The 24,138-nt window shown below is 38.4% G+C and overlaps 1 protein-coding gene across 2 annotated transcripts in view; it reads right to left on the bottom strand.

The window, feature by feature from the left end:
* Positions 1 to 24,138, bottom strand: part of SLC10A7 (solute carrier family 10 member 7) — a 139,989-nt gene that overhangs the window by 109,774 nt on the left and 6,077 nt on the right. For both annotated transcript variants that reach the window (XM_082281250.1, XM_082281251.1), the window contains exons 3-4: positions 22,475 to 22,611; positions 18,227 to 18,302 (exon numbers count right to left, since the gene is read on the bottom strand). In XM_082281250.1, coding sequence (XP_082137376.1) covers positions 18,227 to 18,302; positions 22,475 to 22,611 — 213 coding nt within the window. The remainder of the gene's footprint in view (positions 1 to 18,226; positions 18,303 to 22,474; positions 22,612 to 24,138) is intronic.

Genomic DNA, 24,138 nt, shown 5'->3' with positions numbered 1-24,138 from the left:
ACATTGGCTCCATCAGACATAGGAGAAGCTTCCAGCAGCTTCTCACAGAATACACATCTGTAGCATCCTGGCTTTGCCACACAAACCCAGTACACCTGCATAAGGTATTTACCCTATTTCTGAGTCTACTCAAGCACCTGCATTGGTCTAAAGCCTGTTTTTTCTGAAAATCTTAATAAAGAACTGTTTTATAGGTCCTTCTGACATTTTGTAGTACAGAAATGTGCTATATGAACAAGAAAGTGGGGGACAATCTACTTGAAGAAGATATCAGTAATTTCACCAGTTCTAAACGCCAAATATTTGTTTAATAACAACTAGTGTCTCATAACTTCACCTCTCAACAAAAACGCCACTGGCATCTGTCAGGGAGAGGTAATTCTGCATTGCTTTTCTCTGCTCCTGCACTGCATTTGAATCTCCCACATCACCTCAGATCCAGTCACGTTTTTACTTAAACTGGTGAGGTGGCATTAGCGATCAAAATATATGAATTTTACCAGCCTGAAAGTACAGGGAGATGGCTGTGCTTCTACTTCTATAAACTCATCTAGTATTGCTGACTGTGTCACATTCTTGCTTGTCAGCAGTAGTGGAATGGCTTCCAAGAGCTCTAGGCAGATAACAAAAGAGAATGAAGTGAAAGGAATTCTGTTTCAGATATGTTGCAAATCCATCTAGTAGGGCTCTCCCAAAACCTCACCCAGGGATTCCACACCTTCCTGGGAAGCACCTTCCTACCTGTGTGAGGTAACTCAAAGGAAAGTCATACTGGCTGCCCTTTGCAGACACAACTTCATGGACACTTGGATTTTACCTATTCCAGTTCTGACTGTGACCTTCAACAGAGCAGTGCAGACAAACAAAATGCCTCCCAAAGGAAAAATGGAGAAGGAAAGTAAGAAAAAAAGCAACCCACAAGGATTGTGCAAAACAAAACTGAAACATTATGAAGACCTGATTTCTTTATGTTAGGATAGCCAGGCAGAATCTTTTGAGCAGCATGTGGCTGCCAAGCACTCACAGTGCTTGTGTCTGGATTATGGTACATGAATGGCAACAAATGATCCAAAATCCAGGGTGCCAACATCCTTAGGAAAACAGCTACTGTCTGCAAACCACTCCTATGCAGCTCCCCCTTCCCTTGCACCTCTGAGAAGCACAGTACCTGTCTCTATCCTACTCATATTATGAACCTCATCGGAATTTTCAGATGATGATCAGCTATACCTGCTGATAGCTGCAAGTTAAATAACCCTGGCTCACCACAAAGCTCTGCCCTCACATTTCTTTAGACAGTGATTTGTTTTAAACAAAGCTTTGGGTGCGCAGCTGAAAATGGAAAGGGGACAATGGAGCAGCAGTCATGGCTGTGTTAGAAGATGCAGACAGCATCTTGTCACATCACCTGTGACAAACGTGAAACTGCAAAAAAACCACAATACACTTTCAGGCAGGTCAGTTTTTGGGGTTTCTTGCTCAAATAAAAGGTTTTGAAGTGAGACTGTCAAGACTGAAACAGAAAAATCAATTCAGTCCTTTAAAGCACTCCAGGGATCTTTTCTTCACTTACTGCTCATTCAAAAATGCCTGTTAGACTTGTTAAACACATGCAGTATAGACACTGAACAACACACAAACTTAGTGTGACCAGAAACTCACACTCAAACATGCACAGACAGTATTTATCACACATAACGTTGTATCATGTTAAAGATAGTGAAATTCAGAGACCAGAACAACAGGTATCTCTAATAACTATATATTATTATTCAAAAGTTAGGGAAAATTGTTCAGTCTTCAATTCTACAACAGCAGAGAATGTTATTACTCAGTAAAATAGATATGCCACTCCTGAGGATAGAAAAAGAAAAGCACAGAAGGCCGCAATCAGGTTTTTCTCCCTCTTTTCTCTCTTTCCAGGAGCCACTCATTGCTAAGCACTACCAGAATTCAGAGTCAGCACTTAGAGTCTCAATTTGTTATTTCAGAATGTATAATACAAACAAGTGCTGATCACTAAAAATATTAATTAGCATTTAATTAGAAATACCAATAAGGGGGAAAGCAATGATATGCAGACATCCCGTCCCTGGAATTAGATACTAATTCATTTTAGATTATTAGGAAGCAATTAACTAAAATCACTACCCTGACAGGTTAACTATCATTACTGACACAGTTCTGGATAGGAATGACTCCAGCCCAAAGGATGGCACAGTAAACAATGAGAAATCATGCTAACTTCTGACATTTACAAACAACCATGATAAAAAAGATCTGAATGAGTTACATAAATTCGGTATTATGAGAGTATTTAATTTACTTTTCTTTTTAACTAACATGTAACAGTATCAAAAAGAACAAATAGTTCTTACAGACAGGACTGTACTGGCAAGAAAATTTAACCAACAAAAGGGTTAATTAGGGATACAAATTTTCTCAGACTGTTAATAATGGGAATGACACATAGTATGTGCCCATAAGTAATTCTCAGGTATCTTTGATCTTCAGCCCCCAGCGATTACTGTTGCCTACCATACCCTGGCCTCTGGGACTCTCTCAGAACCAGACATCTGGCTACTTTGTTGTTTTAGACTAATCTCATCCCAGGAGAGCTCAAAAAATGACACCAGGCAAGGAGGGTCCTGGCAAGGGAAAAAACATTACAGTATCAGCAGATTTTTTGAGTGGACCAGAGTATCAAAATTGTCTTCAAATTTCTATAGGGATCCCAGGGCTTCTCTGCTCTCCAGCACCATTTTCACACAGAACACCAGAATGCACATGATCCTGCTTTAAGGAACTGTTAATCTCTTTGGAGAAGCTAATGAATGATAATCCAAGCAAGAACATGTGACAAAGGCAAATAGAAGAAAAAAAAAAAAAATCCTGTAAGGAATGGGTGGATTTAATGAAGATTTTATTGAAAGACCAACACATGCTGCATGATCAAACAATGTTTTTTCAAAGCCTATTAAAAAATACTCCAACACCTCAAACACTATTTTTGAGTCATTCAGAGGTTTTAGCTGCCAGCACTGTTATCCCTGAAGAATGACCTCTGAGAACTGCAACAGATCCAGCTGAGTGCCCGACTGGCTGCTCCAGGCTGAGACACTGAGCAGCTCACGATGCATGGAGCCCACAGGGGTCAAATCGGCAGCAAACATGGACAAAGGAAGGTTTAACTCCAAGGCCAGGCTCTCTCACCATCAGAGGCTACATGGGTTTTGCCACAACCTCTAGTCCAGACTCCTAACCTGCCCAAATTGCTGTAGGTCACATCAGATGTGCCGCTGGCAGCTGGACAAGAGCTGTTGCAGGCCGCCCCGCAAAGGGCTCTTTTCCTATTCCTACAGCAGAGCTCCTGCATCCCAGGTGTTCCCAGTGCTCACTTACTGCCTGCACTCAGCAACGAAAGGAACCAGGGCACTTAGACCTAGAATAAATAGAAATCTCACATGTGGTTTTCTGAGAGCAATTAAACATGCCCATACTGGGAACATTATCGGAGCCATGTGCGTCCAATAAGCATCACTTCTAAAATCCAGGGGTAGCAGATAACAACGGCAAGAATTCATTTCTGTATGGGTGTCCTTTTGTTTCAAATCAGCCACCACACCTTTTTTTCCCCTTCCACTGGCAAGAGCAAGCTAAAAAGAATGGATATGAAATAAAGTCAGATTCTAATGCTTTTCTAAAGGCAGGCCCATATGATTTAACTTTGCCTCATTTCAGGATATTTTCAAAGTGCTCAGAACAAAGCTATGGAAAAACCTCTGAATAACCTGTCATATCACACCAGCTCCCAAAGAAAACCTTTAGCAAGTGCTACAAACAGAAGCAGTTTGAAAATCATGTGCTAAAGTTTACTGGTGCTCCTGCTGTTACGGAGCATGCTACTCTCTTTATTTCCACATTTCTCACACCACAGCTATCCTGCTTCCTTCCAGCCACAACATTCCCCTCTCAGTGGGACAAACAACACTAAAAAGTTACCCCAAAGTATTTCAGCAGTTTCCTAACGCACTCTAACAGTTGGACCAATAAGAAAAGAACCTGTGCACCACTGGCTTTAGTTGCATCATATCAACAGTCAATAAACTCCTGAAAAATTCAGCATACTTGTGAGATACTCAGAAAAATGCTAAGCTATTTCTTTGTGAATATGAACTAAGCAAATTCTCCTCTGTTTGTATGGTATGTTGTTAGAGTGAATGTGGATTAGTCCAAATAATTAAATTTTAAAATACTGGCAGCACCAGGACAACATAAACTGGTTTTTATGCTCTCTCTATGTAACACATGCTCAACAAATGTTTGTCCTAAAAGCTTTGTTATGATATCAGCCTGTTAGAGTTTAACTGATGACTTCTGTGACTGCTGCAGCTTGCAGGTAGCTACAATGCTTTACACAACAGAAACAAGAAGTCGTCATAAAACATTCCATACCATCACAGTAAAAACTTGTATTGTACTTATTAATACATTGCCTACTGCAGAACAATCCAGACTGCAGTGTAACAAGAAAAGTACTGTAAGGCAGAACAGGTCAAACTAATGCATTTAAAAAAGCATGTGGTCTTATTGGTGAGTCAGCATCAATAAAGTAACAAAAAATAAAGTGCAGGCTAGGCAGAATTTTAATTTTGGTATTTTATGCACTGTAGATGCCTAATACCTTCTGTCTTCACCAGCCATAGAATTTGAGAGGTGCATCCCACACACTTGCCTTTCCTTCCACTCCTTTTAAACCAACGACAAGCAATACTCCACAAAAGAACACAGTATCTACTTCATGAAAACACACGGGAAAAGGCAGTCAAAAAGCAAAGAAATCTCACACGAATCCTACATATCAAATGCAGTAAAATACAAACTATATACATGTTCTAATGAACATTTCTCACAGTGCCTAAAGGCACATTTTTCTAAGATTGTGTTAAATACTGCAGTTACAGCCTACGCATAGGTACTAGAGACTTATTTGCAAAGCCATATCCCATCACCAGGACTCCAACAGCAAATAAGCAAATGCTTCAGAACATAAATGCTCCTCTGTTTACTCTAAGTATTGATTTATGTTCTGTGGGTATCCAAACATTGGTAGCTAATGCTACCTGGCACTATGTACTACAAAATTACAGCTCCTCAATGAGGTTTTCTAATAGTGAATAAAGCTCCCCACAGCCCTTCTCCAAAAGCTCAACAGCTGGAAGCAGGAAGCACTGTGGCATGACAGGAATGCCAAGATGTCCGTACAAAAGCAAATCAAATATGGAAACAAACTCCAGAGAAAAAAGGCCTTCAAACAAAACCCATGTTAACACTTTTCCTAATTTGGAAATAGAATGGAATAGTACCCATTTTTCTGTCATTACAGTGGAACAGAGAGAGGAAAAGCCATTCTGGACATTAGTAAAACTACCATGAACAAGAACTCCTCCAAGAACCTAGTTAGTCTACACCAAAAAAAGTTCAATGAGCAGTATTTTAAATGGCATATAGTTCAAGCATTGATCTCACCACAGAACCATTAATCCCCCCCAAGTACTAAATCCTAACTAGGATTCAACTACATATATGAAAGGCTGTATATACAACTGCTGCATGTTCTTTCCTCTTTCCCAGTCTAGGGCATTTTACACTATAGCTCTATAGTTCACTGCTGACTACATGTATACTGTGCAGTTCTTCATGGTTTAGGTGCTTTATTTCTGTGTTTCATTTCTGTCTGTACGAACAAGGAGAAAACATCCATAAACCACACTGATTAAATTCTCCTGGGTTTTGGAAGCTGCCTTTGCCTCCAATGAAAGCTGGAGGGAATAGGCTTCTGAATGTACGTGGAAGAACTACACATTTCCTTCACTGAGCAAAGCTCTGCTTCTTATCTTGTAATTAAGCAGTTTGTCAGCTAATAAAATGACTTCATACTCCTCTAATACCTGCATAAGGAGATAGTAGAGAGAAAGCTTAGTGATGTTTCCTGATGAACATGCTTCCTAGAGATAAGTCCAATTACTTTAACTTCAAGATAAGGACATAAACTTAACCCATAAATAAAGCTCTATCTTTAGAAGCATTTACAGCATGAACAATACTGATACTTGTTTTTACTTCTCTATTTTAAATTTACAGGCAGTTTCAGTTATTTGAAATTAAGACCATATTTTTTAAAAAAGTATTTAACATGAAAATACAGTGGACAAAAATGCAGTTCTCTACTTATTTATGTATCTACTTGGCATTTGTGGCAGCTGCACACTTTTGTATAAGGACACCACACCAATTACTGCCCCTGGAATCCACCTACTAGAAATCACATAGATAAAATTTTCCTTTGTGACTCCCACCTACAGTGATTCAGTCCATTGCTTTGATTTCAACAGAATAATATCTGATTTATTCTAGGATAAAGGAGAAGAATCATGCCCAAGTTTCCAGGTACCTTTACTAGCAGCACAGGTGTTCTTTTGCTGGCAGCAGCTGGCATGTGCTAATTAGAAGGAAAACCCAATTCAACTATTTCTAGTTTTGTAAAAACATCTAAGAAATGAGATGGCTCAGAATAAAATCTCAGCATATTACAATATGTTCCACAGGGGGAAATAACCTGACAAAATGAAAATTTCCATTGCCTTGCATCAAACAATTTAGAAGGAAATTGAAGCCTGAAAGACAAGAAATCTCTTCAAAATCTGCTTGTATGGCAGATCTGCATTAGGCTGCAGAAAATTATTAGAGTATGAAAAGACACTCTTGCCACCCACTACTCAGAAACCAAACAAAAACACCCACAAGCTGATAAAGAAACCATGAATATAGCCTGCTGGAAGTGTTGCTAAATGAGCCACCCACCTCACAAAATACTGTGTGATAAGTTAGCATGACAAGTCCTTCGTCTGAGTATAAAAGCCTCTCACAAGTTGGAAGCACTGACTTCTATGAGGACCAGACAGACAGGGAAACAGAAGACTGCTACAGATTTACACTGTGGTTTTATACTAGTAGGGAAGATGACAAACAGCATGCTGCAACTGGCTGATGGTTTGGAAGAGGAGGGAAATTAATATCAGTGTGATCACTTGGAGATATGACAGAATGCTGCTTACACAATGGGCACGAGGACTTATATTATGCAAAAAATACCAGAGGGGGGAAGAACTGGGAGGGTGGTAAGCATAACTGTGCTGCTAAGACAATGAGGAAAATTTTACACATTCTGAAGACAAACATGCACATCTGAATCCTGATCACAGAGAGAGCAGAGCTGTCAGACTCACAAAGTACCTTGGTTATAAAGTATCCTTATGTTCTAGGATTTCACATTTACATAAAACAAAGTTACACAAAACTACTGCATAGGCTACTGTTTTAAATTTGTATACATATAAAAATTGTTACCTATAAAACCAAGCTAATTTAATGGAATCTTCAAATTTCAAGAAAATGGAATAAAAATGCTGAACAATCAACTAAAACAAAGAAATCAAGGTTACAAGGTAGGTATTCTGTTTTATTTGCAGAAGCTGGGACAAAACTCTGAGTTTTATCTACTGGGAGTTTCAGGAAGGTTTGAAAACCCAAATGTAGCAACTGAGACATTTGTTACTCAAGGGGTCATGACAGCAGACCCCTTATGAAGCAGAGATGCCCCGGAGTGACTTGTTTGCAGAAGGGATTTGAGCACAGCACTGTACAATAGTGAATATTTTTCTGTGTATTTCATACCTACAAATACCATCCACTGTTCTCGATCTGAGTTCCTCAGATCACAAATTGCAGAGAACCAAGCCATGCAGAAGTTATTGGCACGGGTGCTGCAAACAGCAGAAACGTCCCAGTATCAATAGGTCAGAGACATTTGTGACTATGCTTAGAAACAGAAATGCCTCACAACTGCACAAAAAAGGTGACGCTGCTGGTTGAGAAGAAAAGGTATAAGAGAGGCCATCGACTAAATTATTAAAATATACACCTTAGAGGACATAACCTACTCAGAAAGTCTCACTCAATACCAATATTCCGGGCCATTTGGATAATGAAAGTACAGCAAGTGTTTTTGAGATAACATATGACATTAACAGTACAGAAAAAATATTATAGGATATATTTTCTAAATTGCTTGACCACATCGTTTTAAAACAGAAGCATAAAGCACATGCATAGATCCGAACTGAGATTTTATGTCCAATATTAATGCTGCCATTTCTTGAATTACAGGTAACCTATCAACCCAGTTTATGCTTCCTCTTTTTAAAGGACTTTTAAGTAATCTTACGCATTGATTATATGAAAGGTTTCCAAAAAACACATTTGTTTTGAAGCAAAATACTTTGCTCATGTAGAATACAACCTGATAGCCACTCTTAGAGCTGACTTGCTGTAGTTCCAGTTACAAAGCCTTACTGCTGTAGAATTAGGTTATATTTCCAAAGAAATTAAAGTAACACTTGCCAAAAATATGTACATGCTTGTCATCTGCAGTTGTAACTTGAGGAACAAATGCACCTTTTAACAAATACCTCTTCTGAAGTAGATGGAAGAATTTAAGAAAACAAAACAGCTAAACCTTTAAATTTAACCCAAAGTGAAATTGCATGAAAAGAGGACTAAGCAGACTTCCAAATAAAACTGCAACAGCCAAAACTTTCCTGTAAGTGCAACAACCTTCGAGACAGCAAAAGCACAAATGCAAACTGATTAATTTTTGGTGATGGTTGTTTAATACTCTGCTTTTAAATGCAGCACATCACTGGCAGATTTCACCACTTCTGCAAGCAAACAGGCCAAGCACTGTAAACTCTGTAAGCAAGTGAGTGCTGCTACAGGCAGGGATATTTGCAAAACCAGTCCCAAGGCACAGGCACAGAGGTTCAGACTCTACTCTTGGGCAGGTTTCTATTGCTCATTAGTACCACTGTAATGCACATACATATGCAAAGTTTAGCAAAATAAAACAGTGTGTTGAATAAACAGACAAACGAATACCCATTTCCACTAACAGGATAAAATCCACATCTCTAAAAACTTTAGTTCTACTTATGCCTTTCTGCCCTGTTTCCCTTCAACATTTGTTTTTTCTGGCTTATGTGAACTATCAGCAAATAAGGACAGAGATCACATCACTGCATGCACACATGCTCTGATGAATTTATTAAGATCATTCAGGTTTATTAAATTATCTTCCTATAGAAGGATTATTATTACTATAACTAAGGTAGCCTGTGTGCAATGAGAGCCTGACACACCTGAAAATCTAGGATATTTTTCAAAAAGTCTTTACAATATAATTAAGAAAAAATCTCCATATGCAAAGGTTGAAATAAAGCCACAACAGTAGCAATAATTACAACCATTCTGATCCTCAGTATCCGGATTACAGGCTGTAAACTCAATAATGTGAAAACCTCAGTGAATGTTTCATGCCCCAGTATTATGTCTCAGAAATAACTTTTCAGACTCCATTATGTCCGCCATGAACTTGATCTTTCACCTCTAGTGAAAATCCTCTTACAACTATAATTCTAAAGTTAATGATGAGAGATTTCATTTGCTTTCCAAGCACAGATAAAACCTTTTTGAAATACACTCTCACTGCCATGACCTTGGTCTATGACTTAAGAGTTCACCACATGTAATAATTTACTTTGTCCCATGGGGCTCATTGAGATTTCCTTTTAAAAGGTTTTGGATATGCAGTTGGAGCTGGAGCACTCACACAGTATGCCTCAAGTATACATCCCCATATACATTACAGACATTTTGCAACAATACCACTGAACAAAATGAATTTAGAACATTACAAAATATAACAAAAAAAAAAAGTCTAACTAAGCAAAGTCATCCACACACTAGAAATTCAACATTTTGGGAATCCTGTTGCAATAATCCACAATATCCCTAGAACAGGGAGTTTCAAAATTTCACGGAAGTAACGCACATAAATCGGCAAACTAATTCAGGAAATACACTGTTGCTCTCAACTTACCAGCTCAAACACAGTTCAGTGCAAGCCCAGTAATATTCTCTTTAGCTCATGTGCCACATGATTACCAGAATTACTGCATTAGACTACCTAGTTAGCATGTGGCTGCCGACTTCGTAGATGATAAGCAGTGCTTCTTTGCTTGCTTAGGCAGTTCTTACTAAACATCCCTTTAGTATTGAAAACAAATAGATGAAGTCAGACCTATAGTACCCACCACAATTAAAGGCAAGTTTTTTGTTCCCTTGAATCTCGGGGAAAATTCCTCCTGGTGCCAACTCCCTGGAGATGCATGCAAGGCCCTGAGGCAGGGCAGGATGCAGAGGCAGACAGCACAGACCTGGGGAGGTCAGCCTGAGGGTGCTGAGGGGACCCACAAATGCCAGAGAAGCAAACAGCCTGGAAACGCAGCTTGTATAGGGGGTATATAGTACGAGGTACTGGATGGGCTGGCAGAGATTTTGTTTAACAGCTAAACTTCTTCTCCCCCATCACACAGATAATTTATTGGTGCTGTTGTGATTTCAGGGCACTCCTTCACCGGTCTCCTGCCCCTCAAAACTTCCATCTTCTCATAGGGGCTTCCCATGTGAGCCCAAGAGTTTAAGCTTCTGCACCAGCTATTCCAAGTGCTGCTGTATCCCCTCCCTCTGCTAATTTAGAAGTGGCAGCAAACTACTTGATTTCAAACAGGAAAGGACATATTCACAAGGCAACACGAGCAAAAATCCTGGCTGAGCAGGAAAGCACCCGAACATGGGGTCTGTGTGCCTGAAAAAGGATTCCCAGGAAACACGTGGCTTTACTTCAACATGTCCAGAAACAGTTTATCAGCAGCTTGCTCTTTTCAGACTTCATCATGGGGCAAATATTTTCCAGAAACTGGAGCCTAAAAAACGCTTTGGAATCAGTAGGAATTTTCTGCCCTACTGCTCTCCAATTTTGCCACACGCTCTAACAAATGAACAAGAAGTCAGTTTAACAGGAAAGTAGAAATGAAAAACACTTCTAAAATATCCTAGCTTCACCTATGAAATATTTTTAAATAAATTTGTGCTTATTTAGTTGTATATAAAGTAACCTAGGAATTTGTTCTGTCTTCACACAAATGAGGTTTTCTTCATAAAACATAAAACACATTTTCTTACCACATATTGAATAAATTGACAAACAATTTAGAAGACAAAAACCTTCATTATCCTCTTTCATAATCATGAAAAAAAGGACAATAAATCTAATTTCCTTGAAAAGAAATGAAATTCTTTTGAGAATAATAATTCTAACTGAAAATCCTGGTTCATGTTTTACAGCTTTGATTTCCCCAAATCAGGACTTAATAGTGCACACCCAAAAAGAGAGCTAAAGAAAAGAAATTACGGAAATGTTCGATTCGCAAGCCTGATTGCTTTCTTTCCTATATATTCTTATTAGCTACTAAGCAAAAATATTCATGCCAGCTAAAAAAGTGCTTGGATAGAAAAAAATTTTTTTCCACCTGAAATACCCTGAGGCTTTGATTTTAACACAAAAAGGACAAAATTAAGAAAGGAGAAACAACATAATGTTATTTCTTTACAAGACAGCATTCAGAACTTGAACAACAATGCTCTCCTTGACTAAATCCACTAAACGGCATTTTTTGTTCTCAATAGATTTGTTTAATTTTGATGTATCTGCAGTGAGCTGTAAGGCAACAGGTGAGGGATAGTGGAACCAGAACCCAGCACATCCCTGGGTTTCAGTGCCAGTAGACAACTGCACTGCTTTGCCAAAAGAAAGGTTCTCATTAGAAAACCACCCTTACACTGTGAATGCAGGTGCTCAATGGAATCTAGAGTGCAAAAAGCACTCCACTGAAAACAAGTCACTTGTAACTTTCTGAATAATCTTTGCAGTTTTCACTGCCCTCTAAAACAGCCTTTATCTTCAAAGGCTGAGTTAGGGAGAGTGGGTAACACTTTCCTTGCTAGCAAAATACCTGCCCTCTCAAACAGGCAGAAAAATTAAACAGCGAAGAGTACAGAGCCCGCATTTTAGAGCACTAGACCCCACTCTCTGCAATACTTTCATGTAAGTATTTCTGAATTGTCCACAGTTAAAAATGCTTGCTTGGCATACACAATGCATTTCATACAGCACTCACTACTAAATGAAGGAAGCTCTTGCACAGTGTAACTTCACACTGAATTAACCTGCAGACTAAGACAAATTCAAAACCACCTTTCTTTAAGAGGCCACTTTTGTCAAGCGTGAGAGCAAGACTCTGCTTCTGTCCTGGCTTCTTTATGCCACAAACAGCTTTCAGGGTCAGTGACCGTGCCATAGCAGACAAAAACTGGCTTCCCAGACAAGCACTGCAGAACAGCAACAGCAAAGCCTCTAAAAACACTCTTCTTACAAAGTCAGATCTAGGACAGTTGTGCAAACACAGCTGTAAAAACACAAGGCTGTGATGATTCCAGGTAGCTTCCAGCCACAGCCCAATTTAGTACAATTTAAACAGGCTATTTTACAGCTTTCTAGATTATGGCAGAACTGCTACAAGCACCCCAGATTTGGGAAGGCTGAACATGCACAAGACTGCAAGTTCTGTTTTAACCATCTTAACTGCACAACTTTATGTACTCTAAGAGAGTCTTACACTTCCCTACTCTCTTGCACTCCCAGGAGCATAGGAGATGGGCTTTTTCCACTGGACACCTTATGAGCCCTGTGAAAGACACTCAGTTAGAGGCAACCAGAGAAAAAAATTATATCTTACCACAAGTCTAACTCAACCACTGACACCTTGGGTTAGTAAATTAGCTGCTTTTCAAATGTGCTGGAGAATCTGAAACTTTGTACAAAGTAAAGAGTTTGGAGCTGAAGTGCTTGACTGGGGATTTCACACACCTCATGCTAGCCTGCATTTGCTCCACTGAATTAAGAGTAGAGCTGAATGCCTTTGAAAATCCCCTCCAATCTCAACAGTTTGACCAGTGGGTTTGTATTACAACTACTAATGATAAACAAAAGGAGATCAGTGAGGGAAGGAAAAACACCCAAAGACTCCCAATTGCTTTGGGTTATAGAAGACATGAAGAACTCTAGAGATATCTAATGGAGCTGCATGACTGGGACACATTACAGTGATGAAATTCATATTGTAAGTAATAATTTGGGCTATTCCTATGCATTGATGGATACAAAATGCACACACCACTCAGGGAAGGAAAAAACCCTAAGTATCAATAAATAGTTCAATAAAAACCATCTGCTCCAAGCACAGCAACAATAAAAGAAAAGTAAACTCTTAGGATACATAAAAAATTAGACTGTAATACTGGAATAGAGCGGGTGAGTTTAACAGCACAACAGCTCCCATGTACATACAAGGCTTATGCTGACACAGTTAGTTCTTTATATTTGTACATGTGAAGTACAGACATCTTGCCTAAATTTGTCCTCCGACACCCACACACTTCCCAGAGACTTCAGTGCAGTATCTAATGGTAGAATTAGTTATATTTTCATTTAGAATTGCTTAATCTGTGTAGGCAGACAACATTTCCTACTTACGAAAGGGAAGAAAACCCTTATACTTATCCTTTTATGGTATCACATTTAAAAACAATAGAATTCAACTAATTACCCTCCCATAAACAAAACATGGATATGGTTATTCATATAAAAATGAATATTTTAAGTGCAATCTGGTAATTAAATTTTAGACAACACTACTGACTTCTATTTAGAGAGGAAGAACTATATTATAGAAGACAACTAAACATCAGGACACATTTAGTTTATTTGAAGATCTTAAACAATTTTGTTTCATAATGTTCATGTGTTACCTTCCAAGAGTAAAAACTCATGGTACACTGGTGCATCAGTCAGTGTATGAATCACAAACCATTAGAGCTTGTACTTCTTTTTATTCATTTTATTTTGTTTTCTAGAAGGTTAATGTACATGTATATACAGTTCAAAGAACTTCAGATATTTTTAGAGAAATCAATATCTTTCCTGAGACTTTACAGTGGTGTTAGAGTTCACTTTTCCTGTATTTCTACTAAAAAAAAAAAAAAGGCCAAAAAATACAGAGACAAACAAAGGAATTTTCCAGTCTTCATTTCTCAGAAACTATTCATATGCTATGTTTTTCAAAATGTCATTTAAAACTATTGTATATAATTTGTTGGGTAGATGTTGCTATTCTCCCTTGATTCTTTCCCAGAAAGGCTTGATGTGGACTTTGCAAATTTTACATCTGCTTCAAAAAACAAATCTAAAAATCAATAATAGAACTACTTCTTTAGTTTATACCTTATTTCATTAACACCTCTCTAGCTTTCTTCATTGTAGCCTGTTTTATATTTCAAAATCTTGTCTTGCATATGCAACACATTGTTTTACAAAAGGGCATAGCAGAGCCACATTAAAGTTGCAAAAAAAAATAAAGGAGCATGTTGATTAAGAGGTTCTGTACAAGCTATAACTCAACAGAACAATAACAAAAAAACCCTCAGTGGTTGTGTGGTGTATGAGTGAGCAAAATAGCCAAAGTATTCCTCAATAAAATGAGCTGTCTGACACGATTTATCTGTGCAATTCCATCACAGTTCTTGCCTGTTATGTTACACTTTTCAAAAGTATGTCATTAAGCTGCCATAAAAGTCATCACAAATTGCTTCTTCTCCCAAACTGATAATAGACTTATAGATCTAATTTTCAATCTCTTTTCTTCATTACTTTGATTCTTAAGGAGAGTATGACATTTGCTGTCTGAATACTTTGTAGTAATATTTGGCATCTCTACAGCACTTCTGTCTGAGTATCTCTGAGCTTTTAATAGGTTTGTCTTCACAGTGCCTTGAAATGATGACATATTTATTTGTCTCTATTGCCGACTTTTAAAGAAATTGTTTTTATAATTTCACTGAAAAACTACAAGGCTTGTTGGAAAAAAAAAATGACACAACAAAGCCTTCTGTGCTGTCAAGCTATGCCATTAAAATCCTGACCCTTCACAGTACAAGAGCAAAGAACAAATGTGAGGCCTTCTGGTTTTCATTCCAATTTTTTTAACTTCATGGACTGTCCTCTACACAAATCATGAGACTGATTGACAGAAACAACTAAGTAATTGAGAAAATATCAACTAAGTAAAAATTAAGATTTTGATTCTTATGGTGACCCCTCATCATTTTCACCAGTCAACATATGAACCTTTTTTTTGTTCATATAGGGCTTCATATGCATCAAACTAAATTCAGTACTTGAAACTGGCTTTGCTAATGAACTAAGTGTATTTGTGACAAAAGCTAGGAATAGGCTGGTTTAGAAAGTTGCTTGTAGGGTTAATGAAAATAACATAGGAAAAGATCACAAGAGGAATGGTGGAAAATCAGGATAAAGGAAAAACAGAGAAAAGAAAGAAAGTCTCCCTTTTATTATCTCACAACCAAATTTTCCAATTAATATGCAGCAAAACCCACCACCCAAGTAGCCTATAATGATGCAGATCACCTTCTAAGCACTTGACCAAATACTTAATTACCCTGTCCCAGACCAATAAAATATAGATCTTACATCAGGTTTTTTCAGCACTGATCTTCAAACACTTCACAAAGGTGCTATTATGCATCACAGCTAACCCCTGAGATGCAGTAACTCATTCTGTTTTACCCAAAAGGTTAATGACAGAGCTAAAAATAGAGACCACGTTTCCCCAGCTCCAAATGTACTACTTCTACCATGACATAGTGCCTGATTTTCTTTGAGAATAACCCAAGTCCAAACTGACATTCAACAGCCATTTCTACTTAGACAAAGAAACCTAAACCCCTCTATACTGTAAGAACACAGGCAACCACCACAGCTCTTAAGTGCTGTGTTTCAAGACGTCCAAAGAGGTCTTCAGAGCACTTATTGAGGGTGTGCCTGTACTCTGCAGCAGCAGGACACTTCTCAGACTAATTAGTTCATGTGGAGCTTCCTTGCTATATTCCTTCTGAGCAAGCTAATTTATCTTCATATTACATTATGCAGTGTAGATACATCCTCAGACAAATCAATTTCTCTAAGTAAGGGATACACACTTGTCAAGGCAAAAGCAGTTTAAGAAGCATTATTATGAACAAATGCTCTCACAGTATAACCACTTATATTTCCAGTTGACTCCCAGGTTTAAATTCTTCGTATATCAGAGTGGATTCAAACTGAAACAGGAAAAAATGTGATGTTCTGCTTCTATCAGGAAAAAGAAATAAATCAGTAACAGCTTAGGTGAAGTTTGGCAAGGAGAGGTGCAAGACTGTTTTCATCCCTCATCCTAGCATAAGGGATGTGATTTTCTGATCAGAAGAAAAATTAGTCTGAATTACAAAGAAACATCAAATTCCAAAAATATGCTTGCATTGGAAACATGCTCAAGTTTGGCAACAACTTTGCCACAGGCTTTGTCTACACTGAGCATGTTTAAAGGGAGTTTCTCCTCTACATGCTCTCTTAGAGCATGACAGAACTCTCTATTCCCAAGACCCAACGCTTGATTCACCCTCTCTGCTGTCAGCAACTATCTGTAAAACTCAGTACAAGGTATGCATTTTTACATTCTTCCAACACCATTTTGGCACAGAAGAATCAGAGTTTCAAGCTTATCCTGTAAGTGATTTATTCAATCATGTAATAGAAAGCAACCATTTTTCAGCTGGTATAAAATGCACACATCCTCATCACCCCAGAAGGACACTCCCATAAAAAAGTGCATTCTACTGGTCAAGAAACTGAAGCACCTCTCTCCCTCCTGCACACTGTATTATACTGCTTTCAACTAACCAATCTTACTGTAGTTTTTTCTAGAGGTCTAAGGATAGTACAGACAGTGCTAACACTGAATGAGCATTCACTCAATACCTCATTTAATCCTGTTTGCTACGTGACATCTTTGTGTAATTTACAGCATCTACATGTACAATCATAACTGGAAAAACCTCTCATTTCTTTGTTGATCACTATTAGGTACTTGAATTATTTCCTTAAGAAACTACTCCCCAGCACCTCCATCAGACAATTTTATGGTTCTTTTTTCAAGGTAGCAAACTAGCAGACAGTGATGTGCATCAAGATTGCCCATAATTAGAGATGGTTGACTTGAAATACTTTGGGTCTCTCTTCAGAGGATAGAGCAATTAAACAGCACTTTGTCAGTACAAAGTACAACTTCAATCTATTTCAGTGCTATCGTGTGTTTTCAAAGCTGACATTAATCGGTCCCAAGAGCCTGAACTCAGAAAATGAGAAGTTCACAACTAATGGCCATATTTAAAACATGTGGTTGAAGTGAACCACCCAACCTCACACAGGAGTTCTATGGCTGAATTAAGATTTGCCTTTAACCCTTCAGAATAGCATCCCAACAGCCTCGGGTGTAAATCCCACCTGTCAATGTTAATTCCCTCCCTTCCACACCTACCAGGTCTCCTCCACCTTCAGCAGTTATGAGGAAGCAGATCTAAAGGAAACAAGCTCATTAATTAGCACAGCTGGATTAATTTCCTAAATGCCATTCACCTTGAAAACAGAAGTGCTTTGTGGATGAAGAAAGAGTGAAATCCCATCAGCATGTGCCATCTTAAGGCAAAAATTTATCATGACCAAACTGAGTTTATACCAACAACTTCTTTCCAGCATTTCCCATCTGTTGAGAATTTTGCATGGCATCACCGTCAGAGAACTCCACGTTCCCTGAATTTTTGTTACATGCAGTCTCAAATAACAATATAAGATTTCAATCCATGTTTCTATCACCATCTCCTTTGCTAGATTTGCAGCTTGAAACCTGAGAAATTCCCACTACAGGACCTCTTAATACTGAACACATCCAAACAATCTCTGCAAGAGCTTCACTGCAAATCTGTTGGTCTATGCAATAGAGCATCCTATGCAATAGGAACATTACAGGGTTAGGAATTACAGTACAGCAACCAGCAGAAATCTCCCAACACTAACTTCTATCAGAAACCTTTCTATCACCTCAGAAAAGTGAGCTTCTTTCAGTTTCAGCAATGCCAGCAGATAACATATCACTATTTTCCTTGTTTGACACCAACACAACACCCAAGCTTTAATTCCAGAATTTTTTACAAACCACAATAGCATCACATTTCTGTGCGTGCTTTGCCACTTGGGTGCATCACAAATAAATACTTGTTTGAATGCCTGTTTAAAAAAGACAAAATGAAAACTCACCTCATTTCCACCAACAGCTTTGGTTAAAATTACAGCAGAAGACACAGGAGGTGGCATGCAGCCCACTGTCTGCAAGCTGAAAGCAACAAAAAGAATGTTACATTCCTTAGAAGAGACAAACACTAAGCAACCTACAACCTTAAAATACCAAATAGCTGAGTAGAAAGTCATATCACTGTGCAAAGCAATCAGTTTGCAACCAGTTACAGCCCTGCACTAGGATGGGCACTCCTGCTGGCAGCATTTCTGTGCCATCTCTCACCAATCACCACAGTGAAGAGTCATGTCACCATTTAAAAAGTACAAATTAACCTCTCTGTCACTCCACTTCCCCATCTGTAGTACTGTTGCTCTCATTCACAAAGGTCTCCATACATCTACCACAGATTTCCTGATAAAATCACCTGACTGCCATTAAATCATCAACAGCTTTCTCTTACACTTTAGAAATTCAACATACCCTCTTATTGTCATTTTTTGGCATTGTTTGTGCAGCAAAGTTATTGATGTGTACACAAATGCTGTTGCAAAGTAGTCCACAAAACCACACAACAATAGAATACAATTAAATTTGGGGCTAAGTAAAATAGGGCTTCTGAAGAAAAACTGTGTTAACTTGGAAGGAACAGTAATGCATGGAATAGAATAGTTTGCAAAATCCCCAAAAGTGTGGAATCTACATATGATTTCAAGTATTGGAGCTTGAGATTCTAGTTCAGAATAATCGATTACTAGTGGTGAACTACTTTGCATTTGCAACCATGTCAGTCGAACTCCCGAGAAAGGCAGTGTCAAAAAGCTGTAGCAAACAAAAGTATTAAATCCAGGCAACAGGGAGTATTACAGTGCAATTGATATTCTGCAAATATAAAAGAAGCTGAAGAGAAGAAACAGGTAAGTGACAATGACAGTATTCACTTTATCAGCTACAGACACTGTGGGAGAGGAAAGAGGCAACCAATGTAAGCATTATATAAATCCAACCACAAGGTGCCAAGCACCACCTTGGAAGCACACAGTACCTTCAGCTTACAGGGAAATAAGCTATGAGAGAGGCAGCAGAGAGTTGTCAGCACACAGCAGAATAAGCTCATATTGAAAAGGAAACAAATACAGGAAAAAGAAACTGTGCAGGAAAGTTTGGAAACGTATATGAAAATATACAGCAGACAAACAAACACATGGCAATTCTGATGTCCATCCCCTACACTGTGATACTGTTATCTCTCTTCTATGTGGCAGCCAGCTCCTTGAACTTCTCACCTGCTCTAATAAGGGGTGGATTAAGTTCAAAGTTATCCAGAGAGGTACAAAATGTGTGCAAGGGCATTCATCTCAGCTGGCAGGGTTTTCCATACTATAAGGGAAAGATTTAATCATACAGTCTCCATTAACCCTCTCAAACTGAAAATAACACACTTGGAATTAAAAATAAAAATCCCTATCAAGCAATATTAATCTAAAAAAACCTAGTACACACTAAATGGAAATACTTTTGAGTGTATTGAACATGCACCTGTAAAGTTTATTTTTTTTGTTTTGCGTCAAGTACACAATTCTACCAATATACAAACAGATTCTGTTGGCTCTCAAGGCCAACAGACTACTACAGATAACAACCAACAACTGAAATATTCCACTGTATCAGGCCATGCTATGAGTGCTAACATCAGGGGTCCAAACACTTGCTGTTCTGCTGATAACACTACAGACAACTGAGTAGTGGAGTCTGGAGTCACATGTTTTAGATGTGAAATCTCCAAAGCCATATCTTACACCCAATCTTTGCATCTCATGCTTTACCACCTGTGCTGTAAATGCTATATGCTAAAAGTGGAGAAGAGGTGAATCTGTGCATACATTAATAACCTGCTTCATGCTCCTTTTCAAACAGATGTTGGCAATGCAAAACCCAGTCAGCTAACAAAAAAAGTAACTTATAAGATTCTTGGGAAGATGTCAGTTTCTCCTCTATTTTAAAGATTTCAAAATAATTGCAAAGCAAGAAACCTCCTAATATCATCCCAGACAGAGAGGAGGGAAAGAAAAAAAACCCACTTAGCTGTAGAAATACAGGTGAAAAGCTGGTACCATCTGAATCTGCCTCTCAAGTAACGCTTACAGCAAAACACCATTAGAGAGGACAGGAGAATCTACCATGCATTCTGATGCAAGATGTAAAAGGCACTGTGGGCTGTGCCCTTCAGGCATAACCTTGTGCAGGGAGCAGTGGAGAGCTGCAGTGCCCAGGGGAGCCACGCTGCCAAAGGGTGCTGCATGCCCTTGGGAGCATATGCCTGTTTTTCCAGGCCTTTTCGAGGGCTGTTATCCAGCCACCACTACAAACTGTGCTAAATGTGTGATAAGGAAGTAACGTTGCCAAAACCTGTCTTGCTCCCTCCCTGTTTTCCTTATAGACTTTAGTGTTTCTAAGGGAATAAAAGCTACAGCTGCAGGGCATTAGGATGAACTTTTGATTACAGAGAGCTGCCACAGCACAGTCCCTCACATCAGCTCCTCACACACACACAGGGACCTGCTTTGAAATGTGTTATCCTAGAATTAGGACAGAGCTCAGTATCTTCTGCACCTGCTTCACACTGAAGGTACAGCTCCCAGTGCAGTGCCTGCTGCTCTGAGCATGTCCTGAACAGCACTATTTATCAAGAAAGCACTCTTAAAAAAAACCCCAACCAAGCTACCTTAATTAAACTCCTCAATCTGATCACTCTTCCAATGAGACCTCACTACAACAGAGTTACTGCACTAAAAGATAAAACAGCCAAATCAGAAGCAGTACTCAAGGAACAAGTGCTTGAAAGGCAGCTTGAAGCAAACAGAAGTATAGCAGCTCACTAGTAAGACACAGACACACTTCCATGACAAATGAGTCTGGTTTAGGCTCCACATTTAGAGAGATAAATGCCCAAGTGATTCTTTTCTTTGCAAAAATACACACATCTCTAGTTTTACACACAGTTTTACACGTGTGCATGCATATACATACAATTACATTTGTGCATGCAACAGATCATGTCCCGTAAATACTAAGAACCAAAGGGGCATAAGACTCATGGGAAAAAAGGAATGAGAAGTGCTTCATGGAACCAAAAACCCCATGGCAGTCTCTTTCACGTTGCACTTCAGAAACTGAAAATCCATGGATTAGGAAGGAATTTTGGCTATTGTGGAAAATCACACATCTGTTCTAGCTGAGAAAAAACTTCACAATTATTTTACTTTAAAGAATACCCTTTAATAGAAATAGCTAAATGCAAAGGACCATCATATGGCAATCTTGTTATTTCCTTGCCTTACTGACACTGTTAAGCAAAAGAATGTTAACTTTTAATTCATGTTGTCTCAATTTCACCTTTTCACTATCATTTGGACCACTTCACACTTGATGGAACACCAGGAGAAGCCTCTTAAAACAAAATGAAATGCTCCTTTAGGTTTAGGCCTTGTAAAAACATAAACATGAGCAGCTTTTTCATTAAACTTTTAAGACAAGGAACTCCCCAAGCAATGTTTCACCAAGCAGTAAGAAAAAATGGGGATTCTTTTGGTAGTTTTCTGAAATAATTGATTTTTGCATTCAAACATTCCAGTATACCTGCATGGCACTAAGTATTGACCTCCCATTCCTAAAAAAACCTTTTAATTTTTTATTTTACATCTATCACTGGTACATCACCAATGAAGCTTTGCACATTGGCAGTGTACACCCAAGACTTAAAAGATGCTGTTTTCATGGTAACTTAGTTTCTGCTCATCACACGGTTCTTGTTCTACAGAAACTTTACTCTTTTTTTCCCCCATAATTTAGGAGGAAGCAGATACTGAACCCATGCAAGAGATTCTCGATACAGACTATTTAGAACCAGAAAACATGTGTGGCATACACAATATTTATTCACTGATTTATGCTTTTTCTTCAGCATTCCTTTTCTTTCCTCCCCACCTTCCCTGGGACCCAACACAGCACTTCAGCTGCGTGTTGTGAAAGAGAAAGCTAACCTGTTGCAACCTCCCTACACGTGAGACTGTCCAGACTTTCTAAAAACGAGACCAGCTTCCTGAAGGGATAATCCTGTGCATGTACTTTGTTTTCAACAGGAAAGTGCTGAAGCACAAAAAACAACCAGCAAAATCTGCTCACAATACAACAAAACACCAGTTGTAGGATAAGCAGCCCTTTAAGATGACAGCTACAAATATATTCTGCTTCATTATGCTTAAACATACCCTTTTAAAAGCCATTCATTTATAGGCGTGATTGATAATAGCTGAAGAAAGACCCATATTGCTGTTGGGAAGAACACAAGTGTAAAAATCTGGACAAAAAGGTGTAGTTTCACATGCATCAAAGCACTTGTCAGCTCCTGCAAAAGAAAAAGAAGAGAGGAAGTTGCAGTCACAACAGCTGAAGTAAGATCACATTTGTGCTTTTAAAACTAGGACCACTGTTATAATACAAAAGGAGTGCATGTCAAAAAGGCACCTTTAGGGATCATCTGATCTCCTCTTTAATAATGAAGTACATCCAGACAACATAAAAGCTGTCTGCTCCTGGGCATTGTTCCAAAAGAAGTGTCCACCACTTCAATAATAGTATAGCTCTCAGAACAGCAGCTTTTCAGCAGGCAGCCTTAGCACTTTGCCACTGCTTCAAAACCTGTGTTAACTGCACTGACAGCTGTTTACTGACCCTTGATATCAAGAGGCATGAAAACTTGTAGTGAGCACCCGATTTCAAGTTTCTCTGTCTAAAGAGATCCACAAACTGTGATTCTCATGTATACGGTTAAAAAAAAAAAAAAGGAATTTATGGATGTTTATATTACCAAGCATTCATTTGTGGTGTTGGTTTTTCTTTTAAGGAAAAAAAAACCCAAACATAAAAAGCAAAGTAATCTGTAGCAGACTTTGATTATTTATTGTAGCAACAGATAGGAAATTTATAGGGAAAAAAAAGTTAGGCTGATTAAGAATAGCAAAGAAAGAATACCAAGACCATAGCTAGCTGAAAACAGTTAAGCCATAAATTTCAGAAAAATGAAGTGCAAAACACCACTGGAGACTCAGAAAACAACAAAGAAAAATTTAATTTTAAATAGTGTAAGAGAATTCCAGAGAGGTGATCAAGTATCCTTACAGAAAAAAACCTCTTCAGCTAGCTCTATATCTCTGTTTTTGCCTTTTCAGGCATTTCAAGGACCTTCTACAGAGGTTTTTGAGTACAAGGAAAGAGCCTTATACATTTCAGCTCATTTCAAATCTCACAGACTGAGAATAAAAATTCCTCTTCGTTTTTCTCACAGTAACTCACACTCTTTTCAAGTAAACAATGCAAAAGAACTGATGACACTCTCATTTAAAACCTAATTTGCTAGGATTCTCCAGCTGACACTCCAAATGCATTAAACATATACATATATCACTGTATCACACATACAGAAGTGCCCTTTTAATTTCATATTTTTACAATTGGAAAATGCCTCAAAACCAGATGGTTTTTAGAGGACTCTGTGATACTTCCAAAAGTAAAACCCGAGACAAAAAGAAAGCCTCATTGTAACTTCCAGGGGGCAAGGAAGGTGATACAACACAGCCAACCTACTGCATGGAGGAATGATGTATTACTGGAACAAGTCTTTGCAGATCTAATCTATCAGTTTTGAAAATGCCTCTAGTGATTGTCTTTGAGAATAGTTAGACTTATTTAGAATAGTCATTATTATAATAGTATGCCTTAGACTGTATGATCACAGAACAAATGCTGAGGCAAACAGCTTTCACCCTCTTAAACAGTCTACAAGGGCTTGTCCCAAAATACATCTGCCACCTCAAAAAAGTTGCTGGAAGCTGCTTGGTACAACTCTGTTTCTGCACACCAGACAGAACCTTGT

The sequence above is a fragment of the Coloeus monedula genome (assembly GCF_965178545.1).
Source record: "Coloeus monedula genome assembly, chromosome: 5".
NCBI classification, from domain to species: domain Eukaryota; kingdom Metazoa; phylum Chordata; class Aves; order Passeriformes; family Corvidae; genus Coloeus; species Coloeus monedula.
The sequence above is the reverse complement of the archived record's forward strand: the minus strand, read 5'-3'. Positions and strand labels throughout refer to the sequence as shown.